The sequence below is a fragment of the Rousettus aegyptiacus genome, unplaced genomic scaffold (assembly GCF_014176215.1).
Source record: "Rousettus aegyptiacus isolate mRouAeg1 unplaced genomic scaffold, mRouAeg1.p scaffold_m13_p_6, whole genome shotgun sequence".
Lineage (NCBI taxonomy): Eukaryota > Metazoa > Chordata > Mammalia > Chiroptera > Pteropodidae > Rousettus > Rousettus aegyptiacus.
Genome location: NW_023416309.1, coordinates 28,944,928 through 28,961,857, shown reverse-complemented (window position 1 = coordinate 28,961,857; position 16,930 = coordinate 28,944,928). Strand labels below are relative to the sequence as shown.

The 16,930-nt window shown below is 33.6% G+C and overlaps 1 protein-coding gene and 1 pseudogene across 5 annotated transcripts in view; both read left to right on the top strand.

The window, feature by feature from the left end:
* PRKG1 (protein kinase cGMP-dependent 1) overlaps window positions 1–16,930 on the top strand; it is a 1,094,018-nt gene that overhangs the window by 1,068,556 nt on the left and 8,532 nt on the right. For all 5 annotated transcript variants that reach the window (XM_016154345.2, XM_016154344.2, XM_036223586.1 and 2 more), the window contains 2 exons: window positions 7,574–7,715; window positions 8,917–9,080. In XM_016154345.2, the coding sequence (XP_016009831.1) occupies window positions 7,574–7,715; window positions 8,917–9,080 (306 nt within the window). The remainder of the gene's footprint in view (window positions 1–7,573; window positions 7,716–8,916; window positions 9,081–16,930) is intronic.
* LOC118604172 lies at window positions 5,458–5,575 on the top strand (annotated as a pseudogene).

The following is a 16,930-nucleotide window of genomic DNA, read 5'->3' as shown; positions in this document are numbered from 1 at the left end:
TGGTGTTGGTTGTTACTTCTATTCTTTTGTTTTTAGTTAGACACTCTTTTTTTCTTGATGAGTCTGGGTGAACATTTATCAATTTTGTTTATCTTTTCATAAAACCAGCTCTTGGTTTCATTAATTTTTCTTTTTCTTGTTCTTGTTCTTTTTCTGCTTTTTTTTTTTTTTTTTTTCTTTTAGTCTCTATTTCATTATTTCCACTCTGAGGTTTATTATTTTGTGCGTTTACTCACTTTGGACTTTGTTTTTCTTTTTTATTTCTTTTATGGGTAAGGTTATATTGTTTGAGATTCTTTTTGTTACCTGAGGTACATTTGTATTGCTATGAAAATCCCTCTAAGAATTGTTTTGCTATGTCCCAGAGATTCAAGGTCACTGGGTTTTTATTTTCATTGTCCCAAGGGATCTTGATTTCATCCTTGATCTTATCGTTAACCCAGTCCTTATTTAGCAGCATGTTATTTAGCCTCCATATGTTTGTGTATTTTTCAGTTTTTCTTGTAATTGATTTCTAGTTTCATACCATTGTGATCAGAATATGCTTGATATGATTTCAATCTTATATTTATTAAGACTTGTTTTGTGGCCAATATGTGGTCTATCCTGAAAAAAAATGTTCTATGGACACTTGAAAAAAATATATTCTGCTGTGTTTTGGGTGAAATACTCTAAAAGTGTCAATTAAAGTCATCTAGTCTAATGTAGCATTTAAAGCCACAGTTTATTAATTTTCTGTCTGAATGATTTATCTATTGATATCAATGGAATAGTAAAGTCTCCTACTGCAACTGATTATTGTTTCTCTTTTTATATCTGTAAATATTTGCTTTATATATTTAGGTGCTCCTACCTTGATGCATAGATGTTTATAAGTTATATCCTCTTATTGGATTGATCACTTTAGTATTATAAAATGCCTTTGTCTCTTGTAGCTATGTAGTTATTGCCATTTTATTGTTTTCTATTTTTTTGTAGTTCTTCTCTGTTCCTTTCTTATTCTCTTGCTCTCCTCTCTTGTATGTTGTTGGGTTTCAATGGTGTTATGTTTGGATTCCTTATTCTTTCTTTCTTGTATATCGCTTACAGATTTTTGCTTTGTGGTTACTATGTGCTTCATATATACCAAGTTATATTTATAGAGGTCAATTTCAAGTTTGTGGTTGCTTAAGTTCAAATACATTCTAAAATCACTAAAATTTTAACTCACCCCCTCTACATTTATGGTTTTGTCATTATTTTTTACTTTTTGCATGTGTTTATGTGTATCCCTTTATTGTAATTACACATATTTTTTTCTACTTTCGTTTTTATCCTTTGTACTTTCCTTATAGTTGGTTGATTCACTGCTTTTACTGTGTGACTTTGTCAGTGAGTTTTTTCTTTCCTATATTTTTTTATATTTTAAATCTTTTCTTTTTAAACAAGTCCCTTTAACATTTTTTTGTAATACTGATTTAATGGTGATAAATTCCTTTAACTTTTTCTCTTTCCTTTGATTATAAATGTTAGCTTCCTGGGTAGAGCAATCTTGGTATAGGTTTTTACTTTGCTTCACTTTGAATATTTTATGCCTCTCCTTTATGGCCTAAAAACTTTCTGTTGAAAACTCAGCTGATATCCTTATATGTAACTTTGTATGTAACTGCTTGTCTCTTGCAACTTTTAAGATTCTCTTATTGTCTTTAACCTTTGCTATTTTAATTATGATGTGTCTTGGTGTGGGCCTTTTTGAGTGTATCTTATCTGGGACTCTGAGCTTCCTAAGCTTGCATTCTATTTCCTTCGCCAAATTAGGAAACTTTTTAGTCATAATTTCTTCAAGGATGTTTTCAGTTCCTTTCTTCTCCCTCTAAAGGTATCCCTATGAGGCAGATATTGCTATATTTGATGTTGTCCCACAGGGCCATTAAACTATTCTCATTTTTTTTCCTTCTAATTAGATGTTTTCCATTACCTTGTCTTTCAGATCACTGATTTGATCTCTGCTTCATCTAATCTACTATTGATTCTATCTAATGTATTCTTCATTTTGATTATAGTCTTCATTTCTGAATGTTCCTTTTTTATAATTTATATCTCTTTGTTGAAATTCTCACTGAGTTAATTAGTTCTTCCCCTAAGTTCTTTGAGCATCCTTATAACCAATATTTTGAACTCTGTATCTGAGAGATTGCTTGCCTCCATTTTGTTTATTTTTTTTTCTGGAGTTTTGTCCTTTTCTTTCATTTGAGATATATTTTTTGTTGTTTCCTCATTTTGGCTGACTCCCTGTGTTTGTTTCTATGTATAAGTTAGATCTGCTATATCTCTCAGTCTTGGCAGAGTGGTCTTATGTAGTGTCCTATGAGGCCCCAGTTGCCCAGTCTTCCTGTTTACCTGAGCTGGGTGCTCCAAGAGCATCCCTTATCTAGGTTGTGTGTACCTTTCTGTTCTAGTTAAGCCTTGGCTGCTGTTGGCACATCAGTGGATGTGGTTGACCTTTAGGCTAACCGGCTATGAGGGTTGGCTGTGACTACAGTGGACAAACTGTTGTGCATAGGCTGACTTCACAGAATGTGAATTATTTTAATTGGGCTCTGGTGCCATGTCATTTGTGAAGCTGGTTAGATTGTGCCCTGTTGTGGCCTGAAGCTGGCCACCATGTGTGTTGGTTCGGGAAACCCTTGGGAACAGCTCAAATGTAGGCCAATATCAGCACCATTTGTGTCTAGTTTGGGGCCACCTAGCTGGAGCTACAACAGTTGATCGCTCCTTGTACTGGACTTGGAGGCACTTTGGAAAGACTATACTGTGAACAAAGGCCAGCTGCACTACTGCCGGGCTTTGGACCTTTTGGTGAGCACCACAATGTGAACTAAGGCCAGCTACCTCTTGTGGCAGGTTTTTGACCACGGCATATGGCAGGCTTGGAGCCAGCTGATGGGAGTTAAAATCAAGTCGAGACTGGTCACAGCTAGTGTCAGGCTTGAGGCTGCTTAGCAAGAGGGACAAAGCAAAGCACACGGAGGCCAGCAGCTACTTGTTTGGGGTTTATGGACTTTTGAGATTTCTTAGGAAAGTTCGTAGGCAGGCCACTCCTGTGGAGAGCAACTGGAAGCATCTTGGGCCTGGTGTGTGAATTGGATGGGGCGAGGTCTCAGAAAATCACAAAGGTGGAACAAATAGTGTTAACCAGATTAATGGAGAACTCCTATTTAGTGTTATCAATTTGGTGAAAGGAACAATGGTGTCTGCCAGCACATCTGTCCCCAGAGAGAGCGGACCCCACTCCTTACCCTGAAACCAGTCAATTCAGTTTCTCCCTGTATTTTCCTGGTATTCTTCAAGCTGCTTCTCCTGAACCGGGTTCCAAAGCTAATGAGTCTGTGAGTAAAAAAATTTGTTGGCCCCTTAAAAGGAATGCCTGAGACTCCAGCAACCCTTTGTCTTACTCAGAGACAAAGCTTATTCATTTTCATAGCCAGATATATGGGAACTTCTCTTCCAAGCACTGTTATTCAGGATGGGTAGCTAGGAGTCAGGGTGAGAACACTCACTCTTCAGGGGATGTCTCTGCAGCTGAGGTATTCCTTCTGATTCTTAATTTCCACATATGGGTATAGGACTAGCCCATTCCTGGTTTCTACCCCTCCTACTGGTCTCACTGTAGCTGCTTTTTTATATCCTTAGTTATAGGGTTTATGCTCAGCTAGTTTTCAGGTGGTTATCAATGTCGGTTGTTCTATAATTTAGTTGTAATTTTATGTGGTTATGGGTGAAGGCAAGCACATATACCCACTCTGCCATCTTGACTGGCAGTCCTAAGGAAGATTATGAGTTAAATTTAATCTTAGGTAATATGTAATAGATGGTACAGATTGAGAGTATTTCAAGGAAATGAATCTATTTTCATAATAGGTTAGCCCTCCTAACTTTATAGTTGGCAAGACACCAGCACAGGTTGCCAGACATTTCATGTTTATTATACACATTAATGATTGTTGTTACTAGTCAATGAAAAAAAGAAACATTTTCTGGTGAGAGATACATTGTCTTTGTTACATTCTTCCTTTTCAGGACTCAGTTTATGACAAGTAGATTAAATGTTATATTTAAATTTTAATTTGAGTCTATCAGTACGTATACACAACCTTCTAAATCTCAAATAGTTGTTATATACTGCCACCTAGCTAAAGCAAAAATAGTATAAGGTCCTATTCCTGTTTTAATTGAAATGACACAACTGCCAAGGTATAATTTATTGCTTCAAAGAGCTAATATACGACATTGATTTATTTATTCAAACAACTTTCTAACTGTTGAGAAAATAAGCTTTGATTTATGTTTTAGATCAAATTTACATTGTCATTTCCAATTCTAATAGCAATTGTTCCTTTGAGTCACCCTAATGCTATGCTTTGTGACTGCTTTCTAAAAGAGTATTTTAAAATGCTCAAATTACCTACATCAAATGTTTAGTAATGAAACTGTTGCTGGTAAACATTTTATGTTTATATATAGTTATGACTTGTCATAAAACATGGAAACAGATTTGAGATAAGGTTTTCATTTACTTTTAAAAATGTTACAAATATATTTTTATATAGGAGATTCTTAATATAAATCTGTTGAAAAAAATGGAAACCAGCTTTCTAGAACCCTGTAAATTTCAAAATGGCTCAGGATCAGAAAAACTTTGAAATAAACTAGGTTGTCAAGAACTGAAGACTCAAAGGTATGTAATTTGTGGTCTGTTCACTTACTGATGAAAAAAGGAGGGTTTTGACTGAAAGTGAAAGGAACAGAGATTAGAAGAGTCTTCAGAGTTGACTCACAACAGTGAGCCTTGGCAGTGAAAAGTAGCAAATACTTCAATTACAGTGATAATTAGTGTTGCAAACTCCCTCTCCAATCCCCAGAAGCCTTTAAACCTGTCCTATATCAGTCAGTTTTCCTAGATTAAGTTGCTGTGGCTAAATAAGAGTTTTTTAGTGCTCAAATATAATGGCTATTTACTGAGTACCAGTTGTATACTAGGCACTTATTCTAAATACATGCATCAATTCATGTATGCCCATGACAACCCAATGAGATAGTTTCTATTATTAGCTTAATTTTTCAGAGAACACTGAGACAGAGAGATATAGTTTCATTATAAGGAAACCCAGACTTGAGCCAAAGTTTGTTGCTTCAGAGTTCATATTCTTAGTCTATAGTTTTCTCTGATGAATTTGAGGTGTATTAAGATTTTTCATTTCACTGCTAATGATTAGTTTATTTAGAGTATAAATATGAATACCATTCAGCAGAGATTTCATGAAAAATTGATCTCTCACATGTTTATTCTCCTTACAACATTAATAATGCATTTATCCATTTGGTTCCATTAACAACTGATTATTAAGGGAAACAGATATGTTACTCAAAGGCACAACTGCAGAAATTATCTCTTCCATAGTAATCAAGAATTTGTAGGTCTACAGCCATGCTACCCTGAACAGCCAAATCTGGTCTGATCTCAAAAGCTAAGCAGGGTCGGGCCTGGTTAGTACTTAGATGGGAGACCACCTAGGAAGACCAGGTACTGTAGGCATAAAAAGTAAAAATAAAAATAAGAGATTGTAAGCTGACAAGGTCCTTGCAATCTGTGAGGTCAACCAAGGGTTGCCTCACTTAAAAAAAAAAAAAAAAAAAAATTGTAGGCTTTCAAAAATGCCCATCCAAATCATAATTAGTCCTATTATAAGGAAGTAATCAATTTTCTTATTTCACACTACATATCTTACTTTAATAAGACAAGGCTCTATTCTGTGTACTGTTTTGTTCTGTTTGGGCTTTGCAACATTGTCCATTGAGGAGGAGTGAGGTCATATACAGTGTTCAAATAGTTAAAGCTTTATGCTAATGATCTATTTTCTATTATATGTAATAGCTTGCTATATTTTAGATAGATCTATACTGATTTGTTATAGATGCTTACTATCTAAGAAAAATAATATCTCCAATTAAAAGAAATATGCTGCTCTTGATTGATAGACAAAGATAACTAAGGGTAAGGAAGAAAGGGCCTTAAACGTACTACCCCAATCCCAATACACAGGGTGATATAGCATGAGCTCTGAAAGGTAGCTAGCTCCAAGTCAAAAGGCAATTGCAGCATTAAGTATATCATTCATTTCCCAATAAAAATGCAATTCTTAAAGGAATTTTTTCTTAATTCACAATTTTTCCATTCAGATATTGTTGAAAAGAGATACTAGATTCCCAATAATTATAGTTGAGGAGGAGATATCATCATGCCACAAATTATATTTCAAAAGAAACATATTTCTTTTGGAAAGAGCTAATTATTTCAATGACAACTCAGAGGACATTAGTAGTTGAAATGAAAACTATACCTTTCTGGAAGACACTATACATTTCTAAAAAATAACCTGAAAGGGAGCTGCTGTAGCCTTGGATTCACTGATTAATTATGTAAAATAACAGCCATATTCCACTTTCCACTTTGTTAGACTTTACTCCTTGGTATTGAAAAAAAAGAAAATGTCACCAAGTGCAAACTGGTATCAGCCATTCTCATAAATTTGTTGTACACGACCTAAACTGCATGAGTGTTGTCTAATGTTACATCTTAACAACTCAAGAGCTGATGTTAACACCATATAGTTCTTGACTAACCAAGAAATGATTAAATTATGTTTACTAATAGGGAAAGAGAGAAACGAAGTTTATCTTTTTAAGGAATTTCATGAAAGAAAAAAAAAAAGTATAAAGGTCTGGCCTAGAACCAAGGAGTTAACCCTGGATGCTAAGGGGTTTTTTTTGGTGTTGGTGGTTGTTTTGTCTTTATTATTATTTCATTAAATGAACACACAAGAGAGATCAAGAGTTTTCTTGCTAAACATAGTTAAGTTTACTAATAAACTTTCCCATCCAATTTTTTCTTTCTAATTATCTTTTAACTCCATCTTTTCTTTCTAATAAGAAGGTAGCATTGTAGGTAATAATATTATTTGTCTTGCTGACAGATCCAAACACAGAATAGCTATCTTGTGATATAATTGTATCAGTAGATTCACAACTCATTTCCAAAGTGGCTCTTTGAAAACATTAACTTTTAATCACATTTCCATGAACCACATTTGTATTATTTTAAAACATTCAAAAACAAGTCCTCAAAGAATAAATATAACTAAACCCATAAACTCCTCTTTAAAAATCACCCCTTGGTAGACAAGCTCCAACATAAGATTTGTCACTTTCTGCCCACAGCTGTATCTGTGCCTTTTTACATAGTGGTCTGTTTAGAGGAAACCACCAAATACACAAAACAGTGTGTTGTTGATCTCGTCTTAATTGTTTTTAGGATGTTAAATTGAATTATCTTATTCATAAGGGCAAAAAATTCCTTGACTTAATCCTCAGATGCCTTTGAAAATTCAATGCAGTGGCAATCATATGGCATTTGCCCATTAGGATATTGGTTGATGGGGGTGAAATTTTGGCATGGAAATATATTGTAAGAAATAAAACCTTATTAGAAAATTTAATTTCTTATGAACTTTTTATTTTATTCTCTATATCTCAGAGGTTCATTTGAAGATTCTACAACCAGATTTTACACAGCATGTGTGGTGGAAGCTTTTGCCTATCTGCATTCCAAAGGCATCATTTACAGAGACCTCAAGCCAGAAAATCTCATCCTAGATCACCGAGGTTATGCCAAACTGGTCAGTGTGTATCACACATGGTTTCTGTCCTGAAGTTTTAAAATATTGACTTATTAAGCTGTGTTAAGTTGCTAACATTAAAATTGTATTTGCTTTTTACATAACTTTTCTTAAAAGCAAGTTTTAATGTTACTATTTTCAACTAATTATTTTTTCAAGTTATGCAAAAATTAATATGCAAAAGTTAAGAGAAATTAAATTTGCTGGGTTTGAATTAATAATATCCTGTCCAAATATGTTTCAGTGTACTCATGCTTGTCATCATGTGATCACATGGCCTTCTACCTTCCAAAGAGAATATTTACATTAGAGAAAACTATAAATTATTTTAATATCTTAGATTCGAGAATAATGTAAATGGATAAAAGTGAGCTTTGAAGGCAATGTTATCCAGACCATGTTAATAGTAGTAGTGCTAATAAGAATAGTTTTTAAAAAATAGTCAAGAGCTCTAAAGATTTAGTGTAGAGAGAAGTTCTCTTATTTTAAAATGCACAACTTTTGTGACTTTGAATCTCTCAATGCCTGATTATTTTTAACTTTTAGTATTTTTGTTCAGCATGTAGTTTTCAAAGAAATCAAATAAATAGCAATTAATTATTTATATTCTCAGCCAAACTGTTATAGAAAAAAATAGATTTTCCTCATTTGAGGCTCCTTCTTCAAAAGGTGTCTAGAAAAACAAAGGAAACATTTCCATTTTATCTGTTTGTATTCAGCAAAGACATTGGTCCAATAATTTGTTACTCAGCCCCTTCAACAGCAAAGTGGCATTTTGATTAATACTATATAAATTGTCAACTTCATCAAATCTAGCAGAAATCATGTATATTTAGGGAAAAATATGTCACGTAGGTGCAACTGGTCTTTTAAATTTTTTGAGTAAAGGAGAAATTATGTCCCAACCTCCATTGGCGTAAATGAAAGAAAAATGGAAAGTATTTTCAAAAGGAAATGTTTGCCTTTGTTTTTAATGATGTGAATTTCATCCTCTACTCAGGTTTCAACTTTTCCCACTGAAACCACGTTTGGTCAAGGAAATCTTATTGATTTGAAATATAGATGTCTCCTTTTAGAAGACAGTACTATATTAACTTATACCTGTCTTTATTTTATCATCAGTATTCATCAGCAAAGTACCTTCTGCTTTTAAACTTAATCGTAAATGGCTTGAAATATCTTATTTTTTTCTCCTTGTAAGGTTGATTTTGGCTTTGCAAAGAAAATAGGATTTGGAAAGAAAACATGGACTTTTTGTGGGACTCCAGAGTATGTAGCCCCAGAGATCATCTTGAACAAAGGCCATGACATTTCAGCCGACTATTGGTCACTGGGAATCCTAATGTATGAACTTCTGACTGGCAGGTATGGACATTGATAGAAAGCTGCCAATGAAAATAGACCAGCAAACAGCTACACGCTCCTGCCTTTGTCACTCTGATTAGACCATCTTAAAGTACTTTTCACCATATCTTCTTACTGTACTTCAATTAGTTATGCAGGTAACCAAGAGTTCATAAAGCAAAGTCTAAAATGAGTCAGATGAAAGCAACAAACTCAACATCAGTTTTTAGTCTCATTGCTGCTAATTCTTTATACATATGTGAATGTGGAATGATCTAGTGTCCTTCTGTGAGATCTTTGAGCCTACTCATTTAGCCAGCAATAAAGCAAGGGAGACAATAGTCATGTAAAAATATTTGGAGTCAACTATTTATAGAAATAAGAGGACCTGTTAGCAATTTTTATATCTAAATAAAATTTGAATGCTTTTCATGTTCTTTATGTAATAAGATAGTCATCAGCAACTAGAAAAGTTGCTATGAATACTACCAGGTATAAAATGAACTACAAACTTTTCAAGAAAAAGTAAAACAAATGTACCACCAAACCATACACTCAGGACAGTGAGTAGTAGGGTCATTATAACCTACAGAGTCTAGAAAAAAGCTAAGTTTGCCTAGGGAGGCTTTTGAAGATGATCAAACTGCAGCAGAGCTTACAGGAAGAATGTAGAGCGCAAGCAAGAGAAAGGGCATTGCCGACAGAGAGACATAGCTTAAATAAAGGAGCAGTAATGGGCAAAGAAAGAGAGAAGGTTCATGTTTTAAAATGATGGGAAATCAATTTGCTGCACTTGAGTTTTTGGACTCCATCCAGAGAAAGAATCATTGAGAATTTTCTGACAAAGGAGTGATATGTGTTGTGGCTTGTAAGGAAAAATAGCTGGCAAAAATGTGTAGGACAAATTGGATGATAGATGGAGAGGCTAGTTTGGAGATATTTTTAATAATTTAGATCTAGGAAGCTGAGAGCCTAGAATATGCTAAGGCCAGTGGAACAAAAGGAATAAGCATGAAATGGGATGTGAGAGAATTAGTTAAGAGAACTTAGTAGCTACAGAGAAAATGAAAGGAAGAATTGAAACCTTTAGCCTCGGTGTTTTTTATGAGGATTCAGGGAGTATATGAACCACTTAGGAGAGTGTCTAGAACATAGGAAGCACTTCATAAATGTTAACACCTACTGCTTCCATTGCCACGAATAGTTATACTGTGCTTTTAATTTTACTTGTGGATATCTTACATTACTACTCTTGAAGCTTCTATGATGACTTCAAATAAATTATCTGCGACCTAACCCAATTTTATACAATATTTTTCTTCTGCATAGAGGTAAACTGTTTAAATATATAGAAAATTAAGTAGACATGTAAGAAGAATATGACAGATTCGAACAAACTGGAAGGTTGAATTTAACATAGATAAATATGTACGTATATGGATAGGTGGATGGATAGATAACCTTTCTGATGTTCTTTGAATTACTATAAAAACAATTATAATGAATGGAATATAACTCAATATTAAATAAATTAAAATACTAACCATTAATACTGAGACTAAACTGTTAACCATGGTAATTTCTATTTCTCGCTTATGTAGCTATTTTTTTCTACAATTATTATTTATTCTTAGATAATAATGAGAAATGTTAAAGCTTTACTCTTAAAAGTTGGTGTATACTGAACTATAAAGAAATTATTTTTTGTTAACCCATTACTGCAAGTTGTGCTCTTATAGAAGAATCGTTATTTCAAATAGAAATTTCACTGGCCAATATCTGACTGCCATATAATGAAACTAAAATTACAAAGATTTAAAACAAAAAGTCTAAACACTTAAAATTAAAAAGCATTCTAAGTATCTACAAGGTCATAAAATTATGTAATAGCAAAACAGCAATTAAAAATAAAGCATTATAAATCACAATTTGTGTGGTATGGCCAAAGCTGAACTTATTACCATATTCACATCATAAAAAAAGTTATTATCACTAAAAGTAAATGAGCTTAGGAGGTTCCAATTTAAGATGGCAATGTAGGATGATTCTGAACTCACCTCCTTCCATGAACACACAGAATCTACAGCTACATATGAAAAAAACTTCACTGAAACAAAAACCTAAAAAGTGGCTGATAAATGTCCACACATCAGTGAAAGAAAGAAGGCCCAGAAAGAAGAGTGTAGGAGAGGCTGGAATACCACTCGCTTATTTCAAACTTTACTACAAATTTATAATAATAAAAACAGTATGGCACTGGCACAAAAATAGACACATTGGTCAATGGAACAAAATAGAGAGCCTAGAAATAACCTCTTGCTTATATTGTCAACTAACCTATGACAAAGTAGGCAAGAATATACAGTGAAGAAACAACAATCTCTACAACAAGTGATGTGAAAATTGTACAGACACACATATAAAAATGAAAGTGGACCACACTATTATACCATTTATACCATATACGAAAGTACACTTAAAATAGATTACAGTCAAGTGTAAGGCCTTAAATCATAAAAGAAAACACAGTTAGTAAACTGACATCAGTCTGAGTAATATCGTTTTCAATAAGTCCCCTCAAGCAAGGGAAACAAAGCAAACATAAATGGGACTTAAACTATAAAGCTTCTGCACAGTGAATAAAACCATCAATAAAACACAAAGACAACATAATGGGAGAATATATTTGCATAGATCTGATTACAGGTTAATATTCAAAATATACAAGAACTCATACAATTCAAAAACAAACAAACAAAAGATCAAAAAAAATGAGCAGAGGACCTGACAGAACATTCCTCCAAAGAAGACATACAATGGCCAACAGAAATGTGAAAATATGCTCCACATCACTAATCATCAAGGAAATGCAAATCAAAACCACAATGAGATATCACCTCACACCAGTCAGAATGGCTATTAAAAGTCAACAAGAAACATGCTGGTGAGAATGTAGAGAAAAGAGAACCTTGTACACTGATTGTGGGACTGCAAATTGGTGCAGCCACTACGGAAAACAAAATGGAGATTCCCCCCAAAACACACTACATTATACAACCTAGAAATTCCATTTCTGTGTATGTATCTGAAGTAACTGAAAACACTAACCCAAAAAGATATATGCACTCTTCTGTTCATTGCATTATTTACAATAGCCAAGATATGGAAGTAACCTAGGTGTTCACAGATAGATGAATTGATAAAGAAGATGTGGTATATACATACATACACAATGTAATATTATGCAGCAATAAAAAAGAATGAAATCCTGCCATTTGTGACAACATGGATGGACCTAGAGGGTATTATGTTAAGTGAAATAAGTCAGAGGAAAATGAACACATATGCCCCTTAAGTGATTTCACTTATATATGGAATCTTTAAAACAAAACAAAACAAAACAAAACAAAACCAGACTCATAGAATAGAGACCAAAGGCATGGTTTCCAGAGAGGAGGATGATGGCAGGGGTGGGTGAAAAAACGTGGAGAATACAGTCAATAATATTGTGAGAAGTTTGCATAGTGACAGATGATTATGAGAATTAGTGGGGTAATCACACTATACGGTATAGAAATGTTAAATCACTATATTGTGCACCTGAAACTAACATAACTAATATTATAGAACTATATTTAAATACATGATATTTTTCATTCTAAAGAAATCATTTAAGGAATATACAAAAGATTATAAAATCTGTTGGCCACTTCTATTAAAAACAAAATATTGGGGCAAATAAGCTTTGAAATTCTCATATGATATGCAATTTCATGAAAGCAAGACATACGACTATTTATAAACAAAAATTTATGTCATAATTTTATTTTTCAATAGCTATTATTAAACCCTCAAGTCATTAATATAAAGACTATGAGAGGTGGCTGTTTTACCTAATGCATGAAAACCAACAAAGAGAATTAAGCATAATGAAGAAACAAAGGAACAAAATCAAATTTTAATAAAAGTAACATACCTGATAAAGAATTTAAAGTAACAGTTATAAAGATGCTCACCAAACTCAGAAGAAGAATGGATGGACAGTGAGAACTGAAAGAAAGAAAGAAAGGGGGGAGCGGGGGTGGCGAAGAGAGAAAGGGAGAGAGGGAGAGAGGAGACAGAGAGACAGAGACAGAGACAGAGACAGAGAGGAAGGAAGGAAGGAAGGAAGGAAGGAAGGAAGGAAGGAAGGAAGGAAGGAAGGAAGGAAGGAAGGAAGGAAGGAAGGAATATAAGAAAGTTACAAGCAGAAGTAACAGAAGCTAAAGAATACATTAACTGAAGTGAACAATATACTATAGTAATTAAACAGTAGACTAGATGAAATAGAAAAATGGAACAGTGAACTTGAAGACACAGCAGTGAAATTCACTCAATTATTGCAGGAAAAAAAGAATGAAGTGAAGATACTTAAGGGGCATGTGTGACAAAGTCAAGCAGGCTAACATTTGCATTACAGGGATCTCAGGAGGAAGAGAGAGAAAGAGACAGAAAACTTATTTAAAAAAATAATAGTTGACCACTTCCCTACCTGGGAAAGGGAACGGACAGACATTCAGATACAGGAATCACAGTTCTAAGTAAGAGGAACCCAAAGAGGCCCATATTAAGATACAGTATAATTAAAATGTCAGAAGTTAAAGATAAGGAGAGAATCTTGAAAACAGCAAGAGTAAAACAACTTGTTACATACAGGGCAACTCATATAAAACTAGCAGCATATTTTTAAACAGAAACTGCAATTCAGAAGGGAGTAGCATGATATATTTAAAATTCTGAAAGAAAGAAAACTTAGCAACATTATTCAGAATTGAGATATGAAGAGTTTTCCAGGTGAACAAATGCTAAAGGAGTTCATCACTACTAAACTGGACCTACAAAAAAAAATGTTAAGGGACTTCTTTAAGTTGAAAAGAAAAGGTGCTAATTAATAACAAGAACACACATGAAAGTAAATTTCACTGGTACAAATGAACATAGTAAAGGCAGCAAATTACTTAAAGTGATTATGAAGATTAAAAGAAAACGGTAGTAAAAACTATGACTACAATAATTAGTTAAAAGACACACGAGATTTAAAGATGTAAAATGTGACATCAAAAACAAAATATTTGGAAGAGTAATGAAAATGCAGATCTTTAGAATGTATTCAAACTTGAATTGTTACTCACTTAAAATAGATTGTTACATGATCCACCAGTTCCACTTCCAGATATTTATTCAAAGAAAATGAAAACACTAATTCGAAAAGATACAGGTACCCTTATATTTATCGAAACATTTATAATAGCCAAGACATGGAAACAACCAAGTATCCAATGATAGATGAATGAATAAAGAAATGTGGAATATATATACAATAGAATATTATTCAGCCATCAAAAAGAAGGAATCTTTGCTATTTGTAGAAACATAAATGGACCTGAAGAGTATTATGCTAAGTGAAAAGTCAGAGAGAGAAAGGTAAATACCATACCTTTCACTTACATGTGGAATCCAAAATAAAACAAAATTGAGTTCATAGATACAGAGAACAGATTAGTAGTTCCCAGAGAGTAAAGGGTTGACAAAATGAGTGAAGAGGGTCAAAAGCTATAAATTTCCAGTTATAAAATTAATAAGTCATGGGACTGCAACATATAGCATGGGACTGTAACATATAGTTAATAATACTGTATGTAGTACAGATTTGAAAATTGCATAGAGAGTAGATCTAAAAAGTTCTCATGACGAGAAAAAAATTGTAATATACATGGTGATGGATGTTTACTGTGGTAAACACAGGTAATCGTTTTGTAATATATGCAAATATTAAAGAATTACATTATACACATGAAACAATATTATGTTATATGTCAATTATTTCTCAATAAAATGCATAAATAAATTAGCTTAGCACCCATTTTGAGAAACAGAGAAAGACTTTGAGTCTAAGATAGAGTAAAAACATTTTTATTCTAGTTTTTCCTTCTGCCCAATGGCAAAGAATGGAGTATGGGAAGGTGAGAGATGGGAGTGTAGGAAGGTAAGAATAAAATAGGACAATCTCTAGCTACAATGAAAATTTAACAAACTATACATGCCAAACACTGAAGTGTGGAACATTATTAGGAACTGTGATGAAAAACCTATGACCACAAAGTGATATAGTCCGGAATGTCATATCTAATAATTTTTTAGATATTAATTGCAGTTGACATACAATATTATGTTAGTTTCAGGTGTATAACAGTGATTAGACATTCATATAACGTACGAAGTGATCCCCCAATAAATCTAGCACTCTTCTGACACCTTTAATGACTTTTGATGGTAATAAAATTTGGAAATATAGATGGACCTTAAAAAAAGCAAGGAATGTTTATGGAGATCTAGTTAAACACTACAGAATGGTACAGGAACTGAGGTGAAGTGAATCTCATACAGGTATACTAATTGTCTTTTTAAGGACTATCATGTTGGCCAATAAGTGAAAGGGAGCAAATAAAGAGAGTAGCAGTGAAGTGACTACAAGATTTCAAATAACATGGTATGGCTTTCCTATGAACCATGTGACCTCCTGAACACCAAGAATTGAAAGCAAGTAAAAAAAAAAAAAAAGATCTAGTTAGAGGTTTTCTAAGTTAACAAATCCTAGTGAAGAATGTTAAAATGTTCTCCTTGCTCCCTTCCTTCTAACCTTATTCTGTTCTTCTGGAGTAGCTAACCCCACTTAAAGATGAGTAATAATCAGGGACCCATTTCTTACCTGTCTCACAGCCACAGCCCCTTTCTGCACACATCATTCATATTTTATTTGCTGGTTATGTTCAAGCATCACCACCACCACCACCATCACCCCCACTGGACTCAGGAAAAGATGAACTCATCTCCAGTTTCAGGTTTAGATTCAATTAATTATTCCAGTCACACAGAATTCTCCTAGTGATTGGCATTGATTGGCTTGAACACACAATTTAAACTGGTTAAAAAAGATTTAAAAGAAAAAAATCAATACAGATTCACGGAGAATTCTCAGTGCCTTTAGTAGGCTCTCAGTAAATAATTATTGAATATATGTAAGTCTCTATTTCCACTACTAGTAGTCTTACTGCTGAGAGGGGAAATAGCCTCAGGATAAAACCAACACTGAGATATGGTAAAACCAAACCTGGAAAGAAACTGGGTCACTGAGCCTCTGATCCTACCAGGTCTAGAGTTTGCCCTACCTCTGGACTGCCACGTACGTGAATAAATGTCTTTATTGTTTTAATCAGTTTGAGCTGGTATTTTCTGTTAATTATGACTGAAGGATGCATAAGCAAAAGGCAGCTAAATAACACATGAGAAATGAATCAAAGAAACATAGGTGTTCAGAGAAATTATTAGCTACAATTTCTTTGAGGTGGTTGAAAGTATGTTCTAAGAAGTAACCGCAAAGGTATCTGCAATGGTTCACAGATAACAAGAGAAGTAAACCAGCAGAGCTTAGGAACACTGCAAAACTAAGTCATATTATAAGCAACAGTAAATAGAATAATGGCCATCAAAATCCAGCCAGGGAGAGAGTAGATAGACTTGGGGAATAAAAAGAAAAAAGGATATAGGAATTATTACCAAAAAAGAATATAGAAGTCAAATGAGATAGAAAAAAAAAATGATATATATGAAGAGACTATAAATAGGATAGAAAAATGTATTCAATTACATAATAGAAAATTCATGACATAAAGACAAGTCCTTAGTGTATCTTTTTGATTAGCAGTAACAATAGGGAAATGGATACCATCACATGTCCTAGTACAACTTTCTAATCTCAATGATAAGTAATAATCACATGGGTATCTGAGCCACAAAAGCATGTCATGTATGGGACCAGGAGTGAGGATTTG